This window comes from Perca fluviatilis, chromosome 2 (assembly GCF_010015445.1).
Source record: "Perca fluviatilis chromosome 2, GENO_Pfluv_1.0, whole genome shotgun sequence".
Lineage (NCBI taxonomy): Eukaryota > Metazoa > Chordata > Actinopteri > Perciformes > Percidae > Perca > Perca fluviatilis.
In genome coordinates this window covers 26,388,578-26,412,648 of record NC_053113.1, presented here as the reverse complement: position 1 = coordinate 26,412,648, position 24,071 = coordinate 26,388,578, and the positions used below count along the sequence as shown (strand labels likewise).

Sequence of the window (24,071 nt, the reverse complement as noted above, 5' to 3'; positions counted from 1 at the left end):
TGTTCACGGGAGCATTATCTAGTGTGCCAACTATTTTTTTCCTTACATGTTCTGTCCTAGCCACCTAGTAATTAAGCCTTTGTATAATCTCACACAAAGCACAGAGAAAAGATCAGGTTTTTTATTATCATTTTGGAAGAAAAAAAGAACCAAGTAAAACATTTAATCCATTCATACAAAACAATGGTACGATGTCTACTTCACAAAAACATCTGCAGCTAGAATCTGAGAAAAATTAAAAAGATGTACAAAGAAATAAAACAAAAGCAGAGAAAAAAAAAAATAACTTGACCACATGCCAACAGTGCCAATCAGCCCCCAAAGTCCCTTTACAGTAGCTCAACACATCCGTCCCTCACACAGATGAGCAGCAATAGTTGGGATGCACTGGCTACCAAAAAAAAAAAAAATAAAAAAAAAAAAAGGTGCACAGATCAGGATGTCTGATCCCTGGTCCTTTCCCCCCAGCTTTCCCAAACTAAACCCACCCTCCATGGCAAATTCAAGGGCTGGAATGGTTTCCATCTGCTCAACACTTAGTATGGCCGGTCTCTTCTGTCGTCTCTACGGTCACCTCTGCAGAGAAAAGACAAAGATATCAGTTACCAGCTGTATTTTTTTCAAGACCAACATCCACCATTGTCATTGAATCAACCGCTATCATCTAAATGACAAAGATGAGAATAAAATATGGCATCGTTTCCTCATTCACCCACCCCCTTTGCCTTCTAAAATTAGTTTTTAATGAAAGTAGACTATCCACAACGTTCCACTTCCGGGATCGCTCCGGTGCCACAGGAAATTCCACCACATGCATGTCTTTTCGCCGCTGTCAGTTTCATTCTGCTTTCTTTGTGTTGGAATTTTAAACTCCAGTGGATTTATGAGGACTATGGTTGACTGCTCCTCAGATCTCCGCATGGTAAATTGACACAGCTAGCTAGACTACCTGTCCAATCCGAGTTCTCTCGCACGACTCAAACTACTTTTAAATGTACATGTTCTACCAAAACAAGTTCCTTCCCAAGGCTGTTTGGTAGTGGCTCCGTTCTTAGTTTAGCTCTACCCATGATTGGTTTAAAGAAACTCTAATAAACCATAGAAAATTTTTCTCCCATTACGGAATGCTATGTGGACTAGCCAGACCCTCAGCCGCAGCGTGTGGAGGAGGGTTTGGCAAAGCGAGACTTAAAAAAAAAAAAATAAAAAAGGGGTGACAGTCCTTCCTTGAAGGACCCTTGATTAATGCAGCACTTCACCTTCAGGGAGCAGCAATATATCAAAACCTTCAAATGGCACAAAAACACTGAAGGGTGTAGCATGAATATTTATACACTAGACACGTCACAACTTTGCTTCTTAAAAAGCAGGGAGTTAAAATGGCAAGGATGAGCCTAAATATCCAATTTGGAATTTGCTATGTTGTGTGTTAACACTAGGAAAGTGACAAAATCAAGTATACTTAATTGGTATATAGTACATATGGTATATATTTAGTATGTTGTGTGAAAATGGAGCACAGCATTTGTCTTTAACCAAGTTACAGATTCAGAATTTCTGGACTAATCTCAGACAGGCTGCACCCCATTCTGGTCACAATTAAAATAAATAAAAAAAATAATGCAACCAACCTTGCTCCCATTTTGTAGCCACCTCCAAATCCTCCGCCACCTCCACCGTAGCCTCCGCGGTCTCCCCCACGGTCTCCCCCACGGTCTCCCCCACGGAAACCTCCACGACCTCTAAAGCCACCACCTCTGTCTCCGCCATAACCACCTCTGCCTCCACGATCTGCAAACAGTCAATTATGTCAGTAAAACAAGGAAAATAGAGTTTAAAACATGCACTGGACAGGTTAATATTTTGTACATGCTTTGAAGCTTTGATCATTGCCATGGTAATCAATAGCAAAATCAGTATTCAACTGCTTTGTTCTTATTTTATATGCATTACCCCAAAAATCTGGAATATCACATGACACAAGGAATAGTGATCACACTATATATAGTGATCACACAATGCATCAACATTAATTATTATATTTAGTCATTTTTAGAAGGAGCGTGTGTCGCGCTGTCCGAGGTACTGAAATCGAAAGCTGGAAAAACCTGTCACGGCCTACCCCACTTTGTCCTGGCGCCAGGCCTGAGCGGTCATGTAACATTACCAGCACTCAAACTGAAAGCAGGTCTCGACAGTAACGACAGGCCTCTGGTTGCCCCCTTTGGCAACCACCTGTTCAATGTGTTGGTTTTTTTAAATATATAAAATCAAAACTTACAAAACTGGAAAATCTTATTTCAAAAGAAGTCTATATTTTATTTGGTTAAAGTTTAAACACTGTGTGCAACACATTTCAGCTGTTGTGCGACCGCTTTCCACACACGCTTACCGTTAAAAGATACAGGCAACGCAATTTTCTGTTAACGGCGCATGTTAAAATCCAGTGCTAATATGGCACCGGTGCCCGTTATCTACCAGACGGAAACGCAACGCCAATTTCGGTGCCTCACTACAGTGCCACCTAAATGTCTGCGCTGCTCTCTGATGCTCCAAAACAGACGTTAAAGGCAACAGAAACATCGCTGCATGTCACGATAGTGAACACCAACACGTTACACAGCCAGTAACGTTAGCCTACCATTAGGTAGCTACAGTAGTAACTGGATTAAACACATTTACAATGCTGAAAGTTTAACGGTGTAAAAGTGTGACTGTATTTCACTGCAGAGGATTCCAACACCAGGACGTACAACCGTCTAACCTAACGCTATGAGCTAAAAAGACACAAACTAGCACTGTTCACTACAGACGGGACTAAATGTTGCGTTTACTGGTAAACCTGGTGGTGCATTCAAAATTGTAAAATAAAGCTGGGCAATATGGAGAAAAATCAAATATCACAATTTTGTTTTACCAAATACCTCGATATCGCAACGATATTATAGTGTCGACTATTGGTGCTTTACCAAAATATTTACACAGATCTTTGATAAATTATCATCAGTAATGTGGATATAATGACTAAGTGGGTAAAGACAAATAATAGAACAGTTAACAAGTCTGGTAAGTTTGGAAAATGACATCACTTTACTGTAATGCAGCCTTTAAAACCAGGAAAAGACAACACTTATGTCATATCACAGTATTACGATATCCAAAATCTAAGACAATATCTACTCTCATATCATGATATTGATAATATCGATATATTGCCCAGCTCCATTGTAAAATACCCTTTTCTCATCTGCCTTTTAATAGCAATTTACTGGTGAAGGAAGTAATTGTGACTGCAGAAACTAAAAGTTTTCATGTCCATGGGAAGAAATCACTTGCCATCAATAGTTCGTAGAATGTATGACACAACCTTGTGTTTAAGAATATGCATAGATAGTATGGAAGCTCTGGAACAACTTTCTCAGTATTGAAATAAAGTAAAAAAAACAAACAAACAAAAAAAACACTTGCCTCCAAATCCTCCTCCATCTCCTGGTTTAGGAGCGCCACACTTGTTACACTCTTGCCGCCGTGCAAAATTCATGTTGCCACAAGAGCTAAGGACAGAGAAATCAAATGGACATTTTATACATAAGAAGAAGAAAAGAAAAAAAAAAAGAAAAAAAAACACCTTCACAAAAGGGGCCAAATGAGCCCCTTCTCCTGTAAATGAACCTTCTTTTGTTTAACTTACATAAAGGCATACAAACCTGTTGGGACAGGGCCAGTCTCCTCCCTTAATGTCAAAGCTGGGTCCTCCTCCTCCTCCACCAGCACCACGACCTCTGAAACCTGAAATCGACGGAAAATAAACGTCAGGGGCAGCAGCATTAACACAAGCAATTCAGTTTTAAAACTAGAGAATTGACTACTATTTGAGCCCTGGGACAGCTCCATCAATACCCACCTCCTCGTCCCCCTCGCCCACCACCTCCTGCTGCTCCTCCTCTCTGTGTGAACTCAGCTCTGCGGGTGGCAAATGATACTTTGATGGGTCTGCCATTGAACTCCTTGCCTGAAATGAAAACATCAGTTTAAACAAACAAAGGGGACCATGAATGATGTGTATATGATATGAGAAATTGGAAAATACGGTAGTGCTCTTACCATCAAACCAGTCAATAGCAGCTTTGGCAGAGGGCGGGTCATCAAATGACACTGTGCATTCTCCCTTTGGCTGACCAGTGGCCTTGTCAGAGTAGATGTTGATCATTGGCAGGCCAGTCTTCTTGTTCAACTAAAAGAACAAAATGAAAACCGGATTCTCAGCACTTATATTTGCATTTAGGGTTTCTACACCGGTTTGGGCTAGGTGCCAGGTATTTACTCATAAATAAGTTAACACTCAACTAAATCTTAATTTGACTGGTTCAAAGGCTAAAGAGTGACAATAAAAAAGGGAGGAAGTACAATAATTTATTTCCATAAAGACATGCCAAATGTGTTATTGATTTGCTTCAAAAATACTTACATTGTTATGGACAGCATTTATTACAAGAGTAAAGACAGAACCTTTTTGAAGATATGGCAATCTCAGAATTATATTTTATACATTTTAACATTAATGTTACAGATTATGACAAACGTGTTATCTGAGTGCATTTATTATGTTTGATCGATTGGTTTTATTCATTTTGTTTAGTATTTTGTGTCCTGAACAAACCCGCCATTTTTAAATAGTTTAGCCAGCTGTGTTTTTTTGCTGCCTCCAGCTTCATGTGAAACAAAATGTGTCTTCTGGCTGTGGCAACAACAACAACACACCCTCGACATTGTGTGTGTATGTGTGTGTGTGTGTGTGGGTGTGTGTGTGTGTGTGTGTGTGTGGGGGTTAGGTCACGCATGGATGTATTAAGAGAACTGGTCACAGCAGTTTACTGCGGCGCCACTATGACGACCAGCCACTCTGAGGCCGTACTAAAATCTACAATGGAAAATGGACAGAGCATTGAGTGGAGGAGAGTCGAGGAGAGTTGAGCAGGTACCATGTAACGGAAAAAAGCCATTAGTAACAAACTAGAGATGCATTCAGACACTTAATACAGACATTAAGTGTTATCAAGCTGTAATCTCCATGGTCATTAGGATGCATGATCCTGTGTAATTGAGTAAGAACATGCCAAGAGAATAATTCAATTACCTTGATGATACCAATTTGCTTAAAGAAGTCACCGACTTCCTGAACTGTGGCATCTTCTCCCAGTCCCTGGACAAAAATGGTGTTGTTGTCAGAGTTGTCCTGCTCACCAGCTGTGGAAGAGATCGATGAAAGGAAGAGGTCGGCAAGGATTCTATTAGGAGTAATTGTATATGGAGAAATGCTGTGTCCATCACACTGGCATAAGTAGAACATTTAACTAAAAGTGTTCACTCTCAAAATAAGTACATTGTAGGATATCCCCAATAATCCATCTATATGGGAAACCATGGCAACTTATCTGCAGAAACACCCTGGATTTTCAGAAATATCCATATTCAGTTTACATCATCCGATTAACATTAAAATGTATTATACTACAAATTCAAATGCATTGCTTTTTTTTTTTAATTTCAGTTATAATTAAACTCACAACTGGCATATTCCATCAAGTAACTTTCCGCACCAAGTATTAAAGGATATTAATTTACAGTGACAGACATGAAATTAGAGCCCATTTATCAGTACAAATCAGGTTAATCACGTAATGCTCAAAGAGTCTTACCTGGTTCATCCCTTGAGTCGAAGTCTCGTGAGCCTATAAAAACAGAGGAGAGGGTGAAAGAGAACACTTGAGCAAGGAATCTTAAACCGTTTCACACAAATAATTATTAACTTCATCCCTAGCAATGCATAATGATAGAGAAAATTAAACAATGTCCATGTTTACAGCTCTCTGATGGGTGTTTTCATACCGTTGCATCACATACCAACACCGTGCAACAAGAACAGAATTGTTCTGGGTTTTTCTCTTGAGCTTACACCAGAAACGAAAACAATCAAAATGTCTCCAGTTTTAGAAAGTTTTCCTTTTTCGTCCTGGGAGCACCTCTGTCATATACAATCAGCCCTCGTCTTCATGCAACAATACCATTATTTTAAAACTCAGGCTCCATGTTTTTACCATATCTGAATTCATTTAAGAGAAACCCTGCTAAGATTAATAGGTGGAGTCCCTTGGGATCTGGACATGAAAATGGTGGCATTCACCGAGTTTTTCTTTAAATCCCCCTCCCTTTTCTTTTTTGCTAACTTAAGTTCTTTCCTCCCCCACCGACACAGTTCTGATGCTCGTCACTTACCACCGTAATTTTTGTAGCCACCACGGTCACCACCTCTGCAGAGGAAAAATTGGAGATATGATGGCTTTTCCTTTGTCCCAACTGAGAGCTCAAAGCTCCCCTACATCCCCATCAGTATGCACTCCTGCCAGGGTGTGCGACTATGGTGGAAATGTCTCACACGAGGAATGAGTTAGTCTTTGACATTAAAGATCAATAAACAGACGACTAGGCAGCTCTGACTGAACAATTGGATAGATGAGTGAAGACAATCACCACATCTTAGTCACCATTTACAATGAATTTGGTACTTTTTCTTTTTACATAACCAGATTGGATACCAAGAGCCGGAAAACCAGCTGAATTTTTTTTGTTAACATTAGCCAAATTGGTGTGAAGGTGTTTAGATAAGCAATCTTCCACTGAGTGCGCTTATGAGATCCTTTAACTGAGGTCGAAGTTTTAGTTCATTCACTCTGAACACCTGTAGTATAAAATGTAGATCCATGTTAACACAACACACATGTTCGCCATTGTCAAATATACAACACTTGAATGAAACCTGTTGAAAGTGAAGAAGCTGAAGATGTGACTCCAGGTCTAAGGGCATCGTTTCAGTGGAGTTTCTACAGTTAAAAAATAAATAAAATAAACAATCATGTGGTCCTCAGGGCACAAGAAATGCACCCCTCCTCAGATGGGCACCTTAACTAGAATCTCTCTTCAAAACTGAGAAGTGCTAATTCTGCAGGACCTGAAAGGGCAAAGGACAGTTTCCCCAATGGTGAAAATTATGCTTCATAGCGCATCTCAGTGTGGAGCACACATTTTCATGCGTTTCATTATCATCTTAACGTGCTGCAGCATGGTTACCTTAAAGAAAACTTTAGGTAGAACTCTTCCATTTTTTATTTAATGTAATAGAGCTTCTGAAAATGAGTCTTTTTTTAAAGATACTTCTTATGCAGAATCAACAAAGCCTGGCCCATTGTCTGGGATAATATGGTTGCACAACCAGGTCTCTGGTGACTAGGGTGGCAAAGTTCTGGGAGTTGGGAGATGAAAACTGTCCATGGGAAATAACATGGAAATATAGGAGTTATCTGATCAGGTTTTATTTACCATGTTGTATGCAGATAGAAACAAACCTTTCACCATATAGGCAGACAAACATTCAATGTGAAATGTGCCTTGTGGTAAGTTAGTTCACTAATGGGTTATGGTGCTTTGAAAAATTCAACACAATGTGGGCTGTGTGCAATAAGATTTTATTGGTTTAAAAAGTGGTCCTGCAGAGTCTATGATCAAAACTTCGTCCATGGCAACAATCTGTTTTACCTAGCAACAATCCGTTACACAGCATGGTTGAATGCTCAAGTCGGATTGGTCAATCACTGCATTCTACGCTCCGTTATAACAGACTGTTGCCATGGACGGGTTACTGATCATTGTCTGGCGGACCATTTTTAAAACAAAATCCGTTTTTAAAATTAATTGTTTGTGCTCATACCGCTGAACAGCGGATCACAAAAGGGAGAGAGTGGAGGAAACTGGGATCGCTATCAGTGCAAACAGAGCATTAGTTAGCGCCATGTTTAGCTCATTTACCAGCTTCTGCCAGGTTGCCGTGCGTATCAGCGGTAAAGTTAACCGTTCCAACCAGGATGCAGGAGAATAGAGACCAAGGCAGTCATTGCAAATCTGAACCCTGACAGGGTTTCAGCTTCTAGCTGCTGGTTAACTGAAGATAAAATATACTCTCTCCAGTAATCTAATTAAAAGTTACATGAAAGCATGTAGACCTTTGGCTCAGACAGGACAGTAGTGTTGGCTGCACATGTGATAGGAGCATGCGCTGCGCACGCAGAGTGTTCATTCCATTTAATTATAGTAGTATGTGATTAAAGTGTGCTGTTGAATGCAGTGCATGCTTATAATTAATTTCAATTAAATGGGCACACTTAACTAAAACATGCCATAAGACCTAATATTGCTTTGTATGTGCATTTCCCCTTCAAATACGTTCACTATTAAAAAACAGTCAATCTTTTAGATTTCAAAATCTTGCAAAAGTTTCAAACTTCCCATGGAAATTCCTGACACTTTGCAACCCCCTAGTGGTGCCTTTTAAGCTCCTATTTTGGCCGACATTTTCAGTCATTCATAGCTTTACCTAAGATCCCAATGATAACGAGTAGATCCTCAGGTCGGTCAAACAACTCATTTCTAATTAACCACCACTTATGCATCATTAACGATCATTTGATCTTAACAGCAATGTGGATATAACACCAGCAAGTCTTGAAAATTTCTGGTGAATCAAGTTTTGAAAAAAGGTTCAGGCACCTGGAGCACAATGCAGAGGGGTGGTGAATGTTACTGTGATCTGTGACAACTTTGGATGAAAAATTACTCAAGTTTGGGGTTCCGGGGCACAAAGCAGATGAGTGGTGAAAATCATCTATGTGGATGGTTTGTAGTTAATGGTTGAAGTGTTGAGTGACAACAAGTCATGTCTCATATTTCACAGTGTATAAGAAGTACCTTGGGGGCAGTGGCACTATGCAACTTACCCCATACCAGGAGGTCCACCTCTTCCGCCACGGTCATATCCACCACTGCGGTCATAGCCACCACTGCGGTCAAAACCACCACGGTCATAGCCGCCACGGCCTCGGCCTCTGTAGCCCCCTCCTCCTTCGTTACGGTCTCCTTGGTCACGTCCAAACCTCCCACCCTGAACACCTCCTTCACCTAGTGTACAGAGAGATTTATTGAGAACTACCCAACCTGACTGAAGGCTTGACATTAACGCATGCCGGCTTCAGCGAGCCAACACAGTAGCACAAAAATGCCAGCAATAGCAGAGACGATCTCTTCTGTTCTTACCTTTCACAACAAAAGCCCTAGACATATAGGCTACAAGGCATACCCGTTAACCTGAGGACATTAAATTGACTTGCATTTCGCCAACAGGAAACTCTAAATAGCTTACAGTAGCTTTTTTCTGCTTCCTGTGGTCTGAAAGCACGGGGGTACATGGGCTGGAGCCTCGGGAGCCAAACAACCATCACTCCACTCAGCAGCCGGGAAACAAGACACCTCCATTGGTCTTGAGGAGCTGCAGCATTTATACGTGCTCAAACTGCAGAGTCTAGCCAATATACATTCACTTGGTATCTTCACTGCTAAACTTTGTAACCCTTCTCTCGTCCGCTCACACCAGATCTACAGTCAATTTCTCTCACTTGCTTCACCTTCATCCCCAGAAGGATCTCAAACTGTTCCGACAAATTTGCATCGCTGCTGGTATGAATAGTTTTGATGCAAAATATATGCATACTTGTCATTTATTCGTCTCGTTCCCAGTGTGTAAAGGTGTAAGGTGAAAGGAACTTGAAGGTGTTCTGTTGTATTTTAGGTTTCAAAAGGAAAAAGGGTGTAAGAATCTGATATTTTGAGAGTTTATATCAGCAAATCGCTAGTTGTTGAGCCGACGGAGGCTGGTTGGAAAACTAGTTACCTCACAAGTTGATACTGGTGTCATTTAATGTTAGTTATAAAGTGGTTTAAAAAAAAAAAAAAAAAAAAAAAAAAAAGATATTTACTACATATTGTGCATGCATGTGTTATTTTCAGTGTTCTTATGTCATTCTGGATAGATAAAGGCTTTATTAATAAATATGTGGATAGTCTTATGACAGCACATCCTCCTTGTAGGCTTCATTAACGTCATTCAGGTACAACAACGGGCACCACTGCACAATAGCTAAAAATGCCAGAGGCCCTGAAGCACCTCCTCATCCAGTAATTACAGTCTATATTAATTCAAAATCTAGTTATTTGTACCTTCACTCCATCTTCCATAGCTGCCTCCGCTGCCACCACCTCCTTGCCCACCAAAGGAGCTTTGCTGTCCATAGCTGTCTCCTCCTTGACCCTGGCTACCATAGGAACCTTGATGGCCGTAAGAGGACGATGTTGACGACAACTTATCGCCATACCTTGAAGTGGTTTTAGCAAAAATCATTACAGTTAGCACAACAGAGATGCCAAATATTTTAATCCAGTAATGAACAGACAAGCACTTCAGTATATCTACAAATTAGATTGTGCCTCTGGGTTTATCAAATTGTTTAATGATGCTCCAATTCTTGTAGGTTAGAATCTTAATATTTTACATCTTAATGTTACTAAGCCATTAAAAAAGGCAAATAATGTCAGTGAGAATCATGCTGCACAGACAGACTACAGCACTGACATTTCAAGAAGGTCCCTAACAATGTGATATTAGCAGCTTACCCAGATGGCTCCTGTCCATAATTATCAAAGCTCTGTTGCGGAGCCTGGCCATAACCGTCTGTCAAAAAGAAATTTCACAAAAGAAATCAAATCTCTTTCAAAACAATGCACCGTTCAATCCATCGTTTTGCGGTCAATAAACTTAAGGAAAATTATCTTAAATTAAACTGAAAAAGCATCTTCAATTCTTCTGTGACTTTTCTATCAGTGTAGGGCTGCGACAATAACCGCATTACTGCGGTGACGTCACCACCTTTTTTGTATTGCTGGTGAAAGTAACAGGAGTGCACGTGTTCTACGAAATATAATAAACATTTAGTTTCATTGACTGTCTTCCTTCCCATGTACAATGGATTCTGGAAAATTGCTGGAAATCTTTAAGTGACATAATACTGTGGTCTTAATTACTATCAAATACTGGATATACCAGTGCCTGCCATTTCATTAACTTAATACTCCCCCTTTAGAGGCAATAACCTTACAGCTAGGTTGGCCAAATAAAGTAAGCGTTGGGTGAGAATCATCAGTATCGACGTACCAATTATTGCAGTTCTGCAAATTGCTTCTATTAAATGGACATACTATACCTTGTGTCGCCACGCCTTGCTGTCCATAGCCACTGTAATTCTGTCCCCCATAAGAGCCACCACCACTGCCATTCCCTTGTCCATAACCCTGTCAATCAGAATGACAAATTACACGTTATAATCCCACCCCCAAAAAACAGATTTAAAATTATAACACTAACAGATAGTAAGTTGGGGCAGTGTCTTACCTGTCCACTCTGCTGCCCGCCATATGACCCATAGCTACAAACACATGATAAGCAGTTAGCTTCAGGTTATAGATGGATTTAAAAACTGTGTTAGTTATGTTTTTAATAAGAATGTGTACAACGGTTTAACATAGGAAATTAATGAGATGCTTGTTTGTACATTACCTTTGTGAGCCACCGTAGCCCGAATCTGAAGGAAATAAAAGTTTGTTACCACAAAAAAGTTGGCCAGGATTTAGTACACACTTAAAAAAAAAGATTTTATTTTTATATATATATATATATCAGTGAGAACACACACATTTGCCTTTAACCCATCCTAACTATTTAGGCATTAGGCTCGCATAGTCCGAGAACAAACTCCAGTTTGCAATGGCAGGAGTTCCTGGCATGCTTGTCTTGCTAGCATGCAACCCACCCAGTACTCAGCAGTGTCTTTTTGCTGTACAACAGTGCTAACCACTGAGCCACCGTGCCGCCAACACTAAGACAATCCCGTCACCACGCCGATTCGGTAAAAATGGCGGTCAACTTGGTCTAGGCTTGGGCTAACTCTTGAAACGAGACAAACTACCATAGGTTTAGAATTGCTGTCCAACCTCGATAGTTGGCTTTAAATCAAACTGTTTAGATGTGAATATTACCAACTTGTTGTGAGACTACAAGTAGCGCAAACCGTGTCTCGTTTAGCAGCGAACAATAGCATCGGTATAAACAAAGGCGCATTCATGCTAGCTAGCAGACACCTTGAGCTAACTTGAGTTAGCTAGCTAGCTAGCCGCGACAAGGCCCTGCTCACTCTGCGGTATTTCCATATACTGACGTTACGGGACAGTAATGGGTTTTAAAAAGTACAGTTAAGTGTGATCACAGAGTAAACTCCGCACCGGGAAAAAAAATCGTTTACTCAAACACCCGGCAAAGCTAACTTTGTTCTTCAAGTGAAAGATGAGCCATGTTCCATGAGATAGACGGAGCCCTCCTTCTGGCCTCGCGGTGGTCAGCTAATTTAGCTACAATGCTATTCGGCCCACTTTTCATTATCTATTCAAGAAAAACAAGCAATCAACAGACATGTTGACTTACCAGTGGCCATTCTGTGACGTTGTATATATAGTTAAAAAAATACAATGAAGTCTGTTTCTTCTGATTAGCTGATAAAAACCCAGGTTGACATCTACGCAGCGCCACAGAATTGAGCTGAACACTCTGCGACACTTCCCTTATGCAGCTGCAGCTTCAGCTTCTTCTTCTTCTACTTCCGGTTTGAAAGGACGGGTCGTATTTAAAGCTAAGTTATAATACCGCCACCTGCTGCTAGAAGGGCAGTTTGTGTGCTTTTCTTAGTTTTAAAAAGATTAAATAGGCTGAATGCATATTCATCTATTTCTCTGTCATATCTGATGGTTTCTCCATCTAAGTTCTCTCTAAATAGACACTGAAAATTAGAGGAGCATATCTGTGTTTTTGCAAGTTTCAGCTATTAAAAATATATATTAAGTGTATCTTCACTGTTTCTGGACCTAAATATAGTGCTGTAACCCACAACATGATTTATCATATCAGTCTCTATAACAGATTTTGTTCAGCTAACTTTTACCAATAGTTCAGTACATATCTTGGAGAGGGTGCTGCTAGTAAGGTCACTGTTAAGTCACTCATGATTACAACACAATTTAAACATAAACACACTGCAGCCCTGTGTGATTTTATTCTCTCAACAATACTGCCTCATGAGTATTAGCGTGAATGGAGCTAAAACCTCATATCTGATGACAGATGGCTAACAGATGGATGAGATAATCTGCTGGAGTTAATAGATTGTAGAACAGATATATACTCAAACTTTAACCCTATTTAATTATTAAAAAAGTAATTAACCCGACAAATTATTCCAATTTTATTCATAAAAACAGGCATGCCTTGATAAAATCAATTAATTACATCATAAAGTGGAAGGACAAAAAAAGAGACAGTACTGGATGAAGTCACTTTCTATCATAATGTAAGCATGGAAAAAAATAACTATTAAAAAGACAGTTAAGTGTCAGGGTTTAAATGCTAAATTAATACATAAGGCAGTGTTAAAAAAGGCACAGGCTGCACTTCAACTGGTTTGCTGACCTCAAACTCCCCATATTCACACAAAAGTACTGAGATAAGCACTGACTGACAGATGCTGGGAGACACAATGTTTTGATATGTCTGGTCATCTTCTCCATGTAGTGGTGCATATGTGATTGGACAAAAAACAAGACAATTCCATTTCATTACATACTCCTGCCATCAGATGCATATAAAATAAACAAGACCTCTGTTTCAATGCCAATATTTCAAATGACATTTTACAATTATTACAGGGTACCTACAAATTCATTTTCATCATGTTTAAATGCATAAAATAAAATGCACAGACTATCATGTTTTTCTATGAATGATCTCCCCCTTTGCATGACTTTTTTTGTGCCTCTAAAATGTTTACAGTTACTGATTTTAATAAACAGCAAATTATGCATAACAGGCAAAATCCCTTGTCAAAATACAAAGGAAAACATAATTGTACCCATGATGCAGTTTGTTACATCAAACATTTCCCTCACAGAATGTTAACGTATTTTATAACACATTTAATGTATTTTAAGTACTATTAAAAGTACGACAAGATCAGCTCTGAGACACTAAGATCAGCACCCTTTCATGTCTAAAGCGTCTCAGGGTGTTCACACTGCAACAGGAACACACAATGCTCTATGTATTCACTTAGATATACGATCCAATATCATCTGCTGTGCTTACGTCTACAATCTATTAAGCAATGGAATTATATCGCGTACATCCAGAGGTGGGGTGCAGTGAGTCCCTGCCCCACCCGAGTCATCATCAGTTGATAAAGCTGATCGGATTGACTCATTAATGTAAAAATAAAGCTAATCAAAACTAAATCTGAAATGAAGATGAATCTTTGCTGCATTTGTATGATTGATTGAGGAATTTCAAGCCACCGGGCACTACACCCAACCTCCAAGTACTAAGTTGCAGTCAATTCAATAATTCATATCAGAGACTTGGAGAAACCAGACAGGGTAACCATTGTTTGGTCTGAGACCACGGCTCAAGTGAGGACCCTAGGAGATACACACTGGATCCAGATACATAATGTAATGTTGAAATTGCTGAACGTGTTTATCAACAATTGTGCTGAGGTAGTGTTTGCCTCATCTGCTTCTGCTTGCTCTCATGAACCAGGGTGATGAACAAGTGTTTAATGTTTTTATATTCAGTCCTGATAAAAACAAGACCCACAATAAAAATATATATATTTTTTTAAACCAACACTTAAGTAGTGAGACTAAGGCTGGTTCTGAGGCTCTTTAACTCCAGACATCTTGCGAGTAGCGTCCCTTGGTCATCAGTTTCTTGATGTAATCGGTGGCCTGTGTGCGTGTCATGCCTCCCAGTTCTTCTCCTATCTCATGGAGGGCTGTCTGCACATCCTTTGCCATGTTCTTTGCATCCCTAAATCAGGAGAGAGAGCACTTTAGAACAGAGATCTTCAACAGGGGGTCCGGGACCCCTAGGGGGTCCTCAGAGTCCAAATTATTGTCAATTAGCAAATATAAATCCCCATTGACGATAGGCTTACTGGCCTCTAGGTAAGGTAGTCACTAAGAAAGCCACCCACAGATACAATTCATCCTAAAGATTCACTGTGCCTCATAAAAGAGGATTTATTAAAATGATGCCAACAATTAATATTTTAATATTCTGTGCACTAAAAGGTATGTATAAAGGCTTTAGGCCGCTCTACAAATGATTGTAGACCTAGCTTAAAAAAACGTTGAAGAGCCCTGCTTTAGAAGTCTGGTCGTCAGTGTCACGTCCCCCCCCCCCCATATTTTATATTTTTTGTTTATCCATCTACTGGAGGATATTTCCCTTTAATCAAAAAACTGATCATCAGCTAGCAACAATGTTCACCTCAAACATGGTGGAAGTTATTTGCTTTTGATTCCTGAATGATGGCAGTATAAACCAATTAGACTAGAAGGTGCCAAATCACCAAAGAGAATGTGAGTTTCCAAATTTGAGCATTTGTTTTCCCTCCAGTGTAAATTCTTAATTCCTTCATATGAAATGGTCTCAAATGATCGGCAATATCAATTCAAGTCAATACAACAGAAATATAATAATGTGAAAGTCTGATCTTTTTGAATACATGACATTTAATGTAAATCTTTTGCTGGTCCAATGTGTTAATTACCCGCAGACGTAGATATGAGCGTTGTCTGAGTGAATCAGCTTCCAGATGTGCTCCTTATTTTTCTTCAGGAGATGCTGCACGTACACCTTTATTTTTGAAAGTGAAAACATTGTTTGAAAAGTTCCAAACACACAACAATAAAAGGGTTCATCATCACACATTGATAAATAATATACAGTATGTTTATTTGTTGTCCAATTGACTATTTTTCCAGTGTTTCCTTATTCTCAATATGGTATTTGACCAAAAAGGTGTTCAATATTTTAAATAACATGAAGATATTTTTGTTCAGCTCTAAGGGACAGCTAGACAGACTTACCTTTTGCTCCTGATCTCTGGAGAAGGCAACATTAAGCTGTGTTAGAACTCCATTCTTCTCTGCTTCTTCCAGCTCCTCCTGGTAGATATAATCCTCGTTCTTATGTCTGCAGCCGAAAAACATCACTGTCTCCCCAACCTCCTTTCCTGTGAAAGGAAACAAATCATTGGTACATGCTGTTTATTCCACTCAGGCTCTTCCACTGGAGGTTTAAAAAAGTATAACTGATCAAGTAAATCTCAGACATCTTGACATGCACATTTATCATGTTTTTAGAAGTACTTTTGTAAGCATACTAGTTCACAATTCCTACTTAAGTAATTAATAGGCCTGTGTTCAGTGACTGAGAATGCTAATAACTGAATTAAGGTTATACATTGTTTTTATTATTACTTCTTTATGGGTAGTGCACACACACACACACACACACACACACACACACACACACACACACACACACACACACACACACACACACACACACACACACACACACACACACACACACACACACACACACACACACACACACACACACACACACACACCTTGTTGTTTCAGCCAGCCCCTCTCCTGGATGAAGCCCATGAAGGGAGCGATTCCTGTCCCAGGGCCGATCATGATCACTGGGTTGGTGGTTTTGAAGGGCAGGCGGAACTGAGACTTGCGGATGTACATGGGTACGGTGGACTTGTGGCCGTTGTCGGTGACCAGTTTGTTCTTCAGCCAGTTGGTCGCAACTCCCTTGTTGATGCGGCCTGTCACAGTCTCGTACTCCACCACTACGGCACAGATGTGGATGCTGTTGGGGTGAACCTACAGAACAGTAGAGTGCCAGACAGCCCTCTATTTTAATTCTCAGATCTGACTAACATTTCAGTTCAGTTCAGTTTATTCTTTGTCCCAAAAGGGCAATTTGAATGCAGCAGGAAGACATCACATAAAGAATATACAACACAAACCACATAACAATTAACACAATAAAAACAGCAGCCTGAGTTAAAGAATAAATAGTTGCAGAATTGTACTGGAGTTATAATGAAAGTAAAAAGAACTACAAAAACTCAAATGATAATAATAATAAATAAAATAAATACAGGGGTCATTAATACAAGCAAGAGCTATCACCTCCTCTTAGCTGAGTTGAGTGCCTTAATGGAAAGAGGAATAAAGGAGTTTTTGTTTTTCTCTGTTTAAGAACCAAGGGGGTGCTAAAACGTAAGCCAGATGGTAATAACATGTATTCTCCGTACAGAGGGTGAGTGGTGTCGTTGCAAATAGAAATGTTTTTTTTTTTTTTATCCGTTTGTTAAAAATGTCAGTAAGGCTACTGAACTTCACACCCACTATCTTGCTGGCCACATTCACAATTTTTAAAAGCACATTTTTATCCTTGATGGTGAAGTTTCCATACCAGCAGATGATAGAAAATGTCAGGACAGACTCAATAAAAGCTCTGTAGAACAAAGTCATTAATGTTTTGTCCACCTGGAATTTAGCAAGTTTCCTGAGTGCAACTGCTCTTTCCAGGTAGCGCTGCGACCGCTGCCTTCAAGGCACTTAACCCTAACCCTAACCAGTGCCTCCCAACAGTGCCTTCCAGGCAGCGCTGCCTGGAAGGCACTGTTGGGGGCCTCTCTTGTACACAGAAGCAGTGTGAATTTAAGCCGGTTGTCAATCAAGGTGCCCAGATATTTATAATATGGCACCATGTCTATGTCCTGGCCCTTAATAACACTACTACAGGGGACATTGGGATGATGTCTGAGATCAATGGACATATCCTTAGTTTTTGTAATGTTTAGATGAAGGAAATGAAGGACAATAACTGAGTCGTCCGCAAACTTGATAATGTGCCTATTGTCATGATGGCTACAACAGTCGTTGGTATATAGGATGTACAACAGAGGGGACAGGACACATCCCTATGGGGATCCAGTGGATGATATTAACTCACTGGAAAGCTCACTGTTCACCCTCACCCTCCGACATCTCTGAGTGAGAAAATACAGAATCCAGCCTACTGAGCTCAGATCAAGGTTAAAATGACAAGCAAATGAGATTGTGTGGTATTGAAAGCAGATGAGAAATCAACAAAGAGTAGCCTAGCATGATTCCCACTCTAGATGCTTATATAAGAGGTTGAGTAAGGTGATAGTGGCATCTTGTACCCCCCTCTTGGCCCTGTAGGCAAACTAAAATGGATCTAAAAAGGATTTCCACCTTAGCTAGAAACTCTACTTTTATAAGTTTTTCTAAGGATTTCATGACCAAGGAGGTCAGGGCAACAGACCACCACAGACTATTTCAAAAGAGATGGCACTCTCTGCTGGGAAAGTGACAGGGTGAATATATCATAGAACAGTGGACCTAGTTGCTCTGCATACACTTTCAGCAGGTGGCTGCTAATATTATCTGGGCCTGGACTTTTCTTAGGTCTACAGTGTTTAAAACAGTTGATGACACTACGTTCATTAAAAGCAAGGGATACATGGGGGAGATTCTGAATTCAGAAGATTTATAGTATTGTAGTATCTGTAAGTTTCCTTCCTTAAAAGCCCTATTCATTTCATGCAATAACATCTTCAGGGACTTTATAACCCATGGTTTACTGTTTAGATATACTTTAATAACCTTGGTTGGAATAACAGTACTCTCACAGAATGAGATCCAACTGCAGATAACATCTGTCAGTTCATCATTATCAGAGCTGGACTCTTTGAACATATTCCACTCCGTGCAATCCAGACACCCCTAGAGAGTAGGATTGGGCATCGAGAACCGATTCCTACTTTGAATCGTTTCAAAAATTACGATTCCAGTGGAATAATTTCTTTATTGGAATCATTTGGAGGATTTGGTTTCAAATCTGATCATGGGTTCCAAATTTAATATGCACAAGTTTTGGTGTCCGTAGCGGCCAGGCACTTGTTGTGTTGCAGCCTTGGAGCACAGTAAGCAGCGCTCTAGTCTGGCTTTATTTTACATTGAAAAAGCTGTAAAACTGCAAACCACCATTGAATCAAAATAAAACTTTCCTCTATAGGCACGTGACCCATTTCAACTCCACCCCTCAAAGAATCGGAACCGAGAATTGATAAGAGCCAGAATCGAAAGGAAGAATCGGAATTGGAATCAGAATCGTTAAAATCCAAACAATGCCCAACCCTACTAGAGAGCCAAGCAAGTGTCCTCTGGCCAGTCTTTAACGTGCACAGTCTGTACTTTACCCCTCTTGAGGGCACTGCGATATGAATCTGTCAGATTAGAGCAGCCTGTGTGTCTTTGTTGCTTATACCCATATCAAAGACCATTTGTACAAAAAAATAAATAAAAAAAATTAAGTCTGTGACAAAAGTTCAAAGGATAGGACTACCTGCCGAACAGGGAATTACCTTTGAGGAGGAGGCGATGGAATAATAGCGAGCCTGGAGACGGGGCAGCAGCTCACACAGGTGGTCAACGGGAGGCTTCAAAGAAGGCATATCTTCCAGGATAGCGAGGATGTTTCTACTGGCACCTAACACCCAACTCTGGTAGAGTGCCTGTAGAGAGGCAGCAACAAAAAGACAAAAAAATGAAGTATAAAAAGAGATGGAAAAGGGTTGAAAAAAGGGCATCACAAACATACAGAGATGGGTGAGATGTAACTGTTTCTATAACACAAACTAGATAATGACTGAATTTCAACCCACAACACCCAAAAAATCTTTACCACCTGGTACTGACCTTGCCCTCAGGTGAGGAAGAGGCCATCTTGCGCATGTTCTCCTGGTCTTTGGGGTCAGAGGCATACTGTGCCAGCTCATAGAGGACATTGGTGCGAGGAGGGTGTGTGATGTCCAGGTAGTGAGTGAGGGCCGTGCGGTAGGTGGTGGGGCAGGGGAATGGGTGCTTCTTGTTGGACTCCTCTGAAAATATATGAAGAGGTTTTTTTGTGGTATCTAGAATTGCCTCAACATTCATTTCATGGTCAACTGATAATCATAAATGTTTAATAAAAGCTTAAAATGTTTATCAAGGGCAAAATATAAATAACACCAACACTACAGGTCAACATACTGCTCTAATTAATCCGTAGTAAATGCTTCCTAATTTTACTTTTGTAGATCTTCGTGTCACTTTGACTTTCAGGTAATCCATTTTGTGTTTCAACAATATTTAACACATACGTATGGTTATGTCTATTAAAAGCATGCTTTAATTAATTTCATATTTGACTGGTCACAAAATACACATCTGTACAGGAAGTTACAAAGAGATAACCTTAGATTGTATACTAAGTCTTTCATTATTAAGCACTTACGGTCATTTTCAATGATGTTAATAAACACTGAACAGGAGCTGCCTAACTACAAAGTACATCTGATGACCATCTAAGGTCTATGACGACAGGACTTATTTAATTTGTAACAAAACCTATTACAGCAATAACATTCAATTGCTGTAATATAACAATATTCAATTCCTCTGCATTAAGTGAGCAGATACTGCAAGTCTAGATATCAAGGGAGGTTTTCGTGTGAGGGTTTCAGGGACGATCTGTTCAAGTCAACGTGCTTCGGGCTTTCAATGCCATACCATCAAGGTTGTTGAGAGAGATAACCACATCAAGGTCCACTCCAAGGATTTGTCCCAGCTTGTTCACTAACGCAGAGTCATTTGTGGGGAAAACAGCAACGTGGTCTCCTGACTCATATCTTAAATCACAGAAGGTGACAAATTCAGACTTTGACCTGTATTGCATTATCCAGAAATGTAATATAGATATATCCAACCAGTCTCACCTGATCTTGGAGCCTGTTATGTCTAGTTCCAGGTGCATAAGATGTCTATTACCGCCTTTGTTGAGTCTGCGGTTGACCGTGACTGGGGCCAAGAAAGGGTTTTTTGAATCAAAGGGCCTATAAATAAAACAGCAAAACTTAAATGTAAAAATGCATTTACAAAGGCTTGAAAATAGTCACAAAAGAGATGTAATATCTCACTTTAATAAAAGACTACAAAGATCTATTACTCTTGAAATAAATAAATTATTGTATGATTAAAAAAGGCTACTGAAATATGTTTCCAATGTCCACTAGGGGGCAGAAAGCTTCAGTTTAATAAAGTGACCTTTGGTTAACTTTGCACTTAGTTATAAATGTGGGTGAAATGTGAGCAGACAGCACTTTAATGATCAATGAGTTCTTGTGGTGAGCAACGTCTTTGCCACAGCACTTACGGCTTTTGGACCTCAAAACTCTTCAGGCGGCCAATCTCTCCTGTGTACACTTTGTTCATGTTGAGGTCGGTGTGCTCCTTTAGCTCGTACTGCCGTATGCTGTGAGGGAAAATAACTTAAGGTTAGCCTCTTCACTCACAGACACAGAAGTTAATTTCACATACTGATGGGTGGGGTTTATCATTAAGCAGATATGTCCTGATTAAGCATTACAGTCTTAGCCAAAATTTGGATAGGGTTTAAAAAAAAGAACAAACAAGACTTTGGGTGGAGTATCATTTTAAACCTAGCACATTTGACCCTATGTGTACAATAGGTCACATTTGGTGTACTTATAAACTTTCCAATCCATCGTTTTATGAGAGCATAACCTATTTGTACTACTTGTAGACGTTTGGTATCATTTCGGGCATTATTAGTGGGGTAACTTACGAGATACAAACGTGGGTCCATTAGCCCCTGCGCTAAGCTATTCAGCTGATAACGCTACTCTACGCTAACTCTCCCAATGTTAGACCCAGGTGAAAAAAGCTTCTGGGGGGGTGTTTGGCTCGAGGTCATGGTGGAAAGGACCCTAGGGTGAATTAATCCGAACCATCACTTTAAGGAATTGCAGCCAATCTGAAAATATGGCCACCTTATCTTACTGAAAAATAGGTATTATGTGAAAACTACCTTACATCTGAAGCAGACAATATATTACTTAACCTTTACTTCAAAACACATAAGTTAGTGTGAACTGTGATTGCAAGCTTTCTGCTGTCATCATCGGTTATATGTAATGTTCACGGCTTTAATACGGTAAAGAGCTGGTAAAGAATGAGAGTGGGGGAAAAAAAGGTTTAGGGTGAAGATAAGACAATTAAATAATGATGGGGCAAAAACATGTGAAAAGAAGTAAAAACTTGAAATGATACAAACACAGTAAAAAGGGGAAATTATCTGTGAATGAACCTTGAGTCATCTCCTAAGGCTTCAACTCCAAAGTGCTCACAGACAGCCGGCCAGAACTGCTCTCTCCATGAAACAAAGTCCTCTTCCAGACTGAAAGACAAAACCAGGCCAGTCAGCTGAGAAATGCATTTGAATTTTATCTTTCTCAACAAATTAGACATCTTATTTATATAACCATGTAAATTTTACAAATACACGATAATACATGTTTATTGCTATAATGTTCAAAACACATTTTTCACATACGGTCTGTCCGTTGAAGCACCAGTCTCTTTAAGCCACCCTACCGAAAAGCCCAGTCTGCTCTGAATGGCTTGCGAGAAAAATATGATGCACCTTTGAAAAGGTAGTTCTTAAGCTATGGGTGGAGATACTCAGATGGGGTTCAGCTGCCTACCGTACCGTGTACTCAGGATCACTTGTTGAGGTCCACACCATGTTATTTTGTGTTGCATTTTCCACTTAGAGAAAGGTTTAGTAATCATTTCCTTTTTGACTCAGATGATTAACAGGTCACTTACTTGCCATCGTCATCTCCTAAACCAAGGTCAAAGATGCGCTTGGCCCCAAGTTCTTCCAGCCTTTTATCAACGTATTTTCCCATTGCATTGTAGTGTTCATATGTCTTGTTTCCCAAAGCAAATACCTGGAGACAGAGAGAAACCATCAGCGTGTGGCCTTGGCTTAATCTTGAAACAAACAAGCAAAAAATAAATTGTCAGGCAATTTATTCTACTAATATACTAAACGTAAACAACATGCCATACTGAAAAATGTCTTACAAGAGACCCTGAAAAATCTCTCAATGACTTTAGTGTATGTAGTCGCTCTAATATAGACCAGAGACAACAGATGAAATACAGGAGGAAGGATGTGACTGTGCCTAACAATTTAACTAGATTTCCCATAGTTAAAATAGCCTAAAGCCCGGGCTACACCGCCTACCTAGCGGATATAGAAAGACAAGGCTGGCAGCAGCAGCAGCAACACTGTCTGTGTGGCCCCAGCAGTTAAGCAAGGTAGCCATCACGCATAGGTAGAGATAAGCTGTGTGGTTTGGGCATTACCCTTTCATGAATGGTGTTCACTATACAGTACAGGCCAAAAGTTTGGACACACCTTCTCATTCAATGCATTTCCTTTTTATTTTCATGACTATTTACATTGTAGGTTCTCACTGAATGCATCAAAATTATGAATGAACACATGTGGAATTATGTACTTAACAAAAAAGTGTGAAATAACTGAAAACATGTCTTATATTTTAGATTCTTCAAAGTAGCCACCCTTTGTTTTTTTATTAATAAAGGGAAAAAATTCCACTAATTAACCCTGACAAAGCACACCTGTGAAGTGAAAACCATTTCAGGTGACTACCTCATGAAGCTCACTGAGAGAACACCAAGGGTTTGCAGAGTTATCAAAAAAAAGCAAAGGTTGGCTACTTTGAAGAATCTAAACTATAAGACATGTTTTCAGTTATTTCACACTTTTTTGTTAAGTACATAATTCCATATGTGTTAATTCATAGTTTTGATGCCTTCAGAATCTACAATGTAAATAGTCATGAAAATAAAGAAACACATTGAATGAGAAGGTGTGTCCAAACTTTTGGCCTGTACTGTAGGTACATGTAAAGATTATTCTATGTGCCATAGCCTCAATAAACATTTTCCAAAAAGTGTCATTATCAGTGTTTTGACTACATTAATAGATAATGCCAGCCCTATGGTTGTCTCATGTCACACAACTATTGGACTTTTCAGCAAAGCGCAGTGAAGATTGATTGAATAATTGAGGAATGTATTTGTTGTCAGACACTGATGTCCAAGGCAAATGTATCATTAGGATAATAAGGTCCATCTTATCTTATCCTATATTAAGACAACTGACAGAGAATGAGGCTGACCAGGTCATTGGAGCCACCTGAGGTTACAGGTCTACATTATTCTAATTATGCTTTGTAAACATTGTGTTTGTG

General features: G+C 39.7%; 2 protein-coding genes across 7 annotated transcripts in view; both read right to left on the bottom strand.

Annotated features, from left to right (window-relative positions):
* Positions 1-106: 106 nt before the first annotated feature.
* taf15 (TAF15 RNA polymerase II, TATA box binding protein (TBP)-associated factor) lies at positions 107-12,581 on the bottom strand. Of its 4 annotated transcripts, XM_039818833.1 has the most exons (16): positions 12,419-12,581; positions 11,498-11,522; positions 11,333-11,366; positions 11,145-11,232; positions 10,558-10,615; positions 10,105-10,259; positions 8,829-9,009; positions 6,277-6,311; positions 5,700-5,732; positions 5,138-5,247; positions 4,105-4,234; positions 3,905-4,012; positions 3,708-3,789; positions 3,469-3,554; positions 1,632-1,791; positions 107-576 (listed from the first exon to the last, which is right to left on the bottom strand). In XM_039818833.1, exons 1-16 carry the CDS (start codon positions 12,426-12,428, stop codon positions 537-539), a joined length of 1,335 nt encoding a protein of 444 aa, XP_039674767.1. In that variant the 5' UTR covers positions 12,429-12,581; the 3' UTR covers positions 107-536. The 4 variants fall into 4 exon arrangements, with proteins under 4 accessions (XP_039674767.1, XP_039674776.1, XP_039674784.1 ...); XM_039818842.1 differs by lacking the exon at positions 6,277-6,311; XM_039818850.1 differs by lacking the exons at positions 10,105-10,259; positions 10,558-10,615.
* Positions 12,582-13,219: 638 nt separating this feature from the next.
* Positions 13,220-24,071, bottom strand: part of porb (P450 (cytochrome) oxidoreductase b) — a 44,756-nt gene continuing 33,904 nt past the window's right edge. For all 3 annotated transcript variants that reach the window (XM_039782315.1, XM_039782324.1, XM_039782331.1), the window contains 11 exons: positions 22,612-22,736; positions 22,091-22,180; positions 21,137-21,235; positions 20,700-20,816; positions 20,494-20,612; positions 19,642-19,823; positions 19,308-19,457; positions 16,461-16,728; positions 15,913-16,058; positions 15,594-15,679; positions 13,220-14,848 (listed from right to left, as the gene is read on the bottom strand). In XM_039782315.1, the coding sequence (XP_039638249.1) occupies positions 14,704-14,848; positions 15,594-15,679; positions 15,913-16,058; positions 16,461-16,728; positions 19,308-19,457; positions 19,642-19,823; positions 20,494-20,612; positions 20,700-20,816; positions 21,137-21,235; positions 22,091-22,180; positions 22,612-22,736 (1,527 nt within the window). In that variant the 3' untranslated portion in view covers positions 13,220-14,703. The remainder of the gene's footprint in view (positions 14,849-15,593; positions 15,680-15,912; positions 16,059-16,460; positions 16,729-19,307; positions 19,458-19,641; positions 19,824-20,493; positions 20,613-20,699; positions 20,817-21,136; positions 21,236-22,090; positions 22,181-22,611; positions 22,737-24,071) is intronic.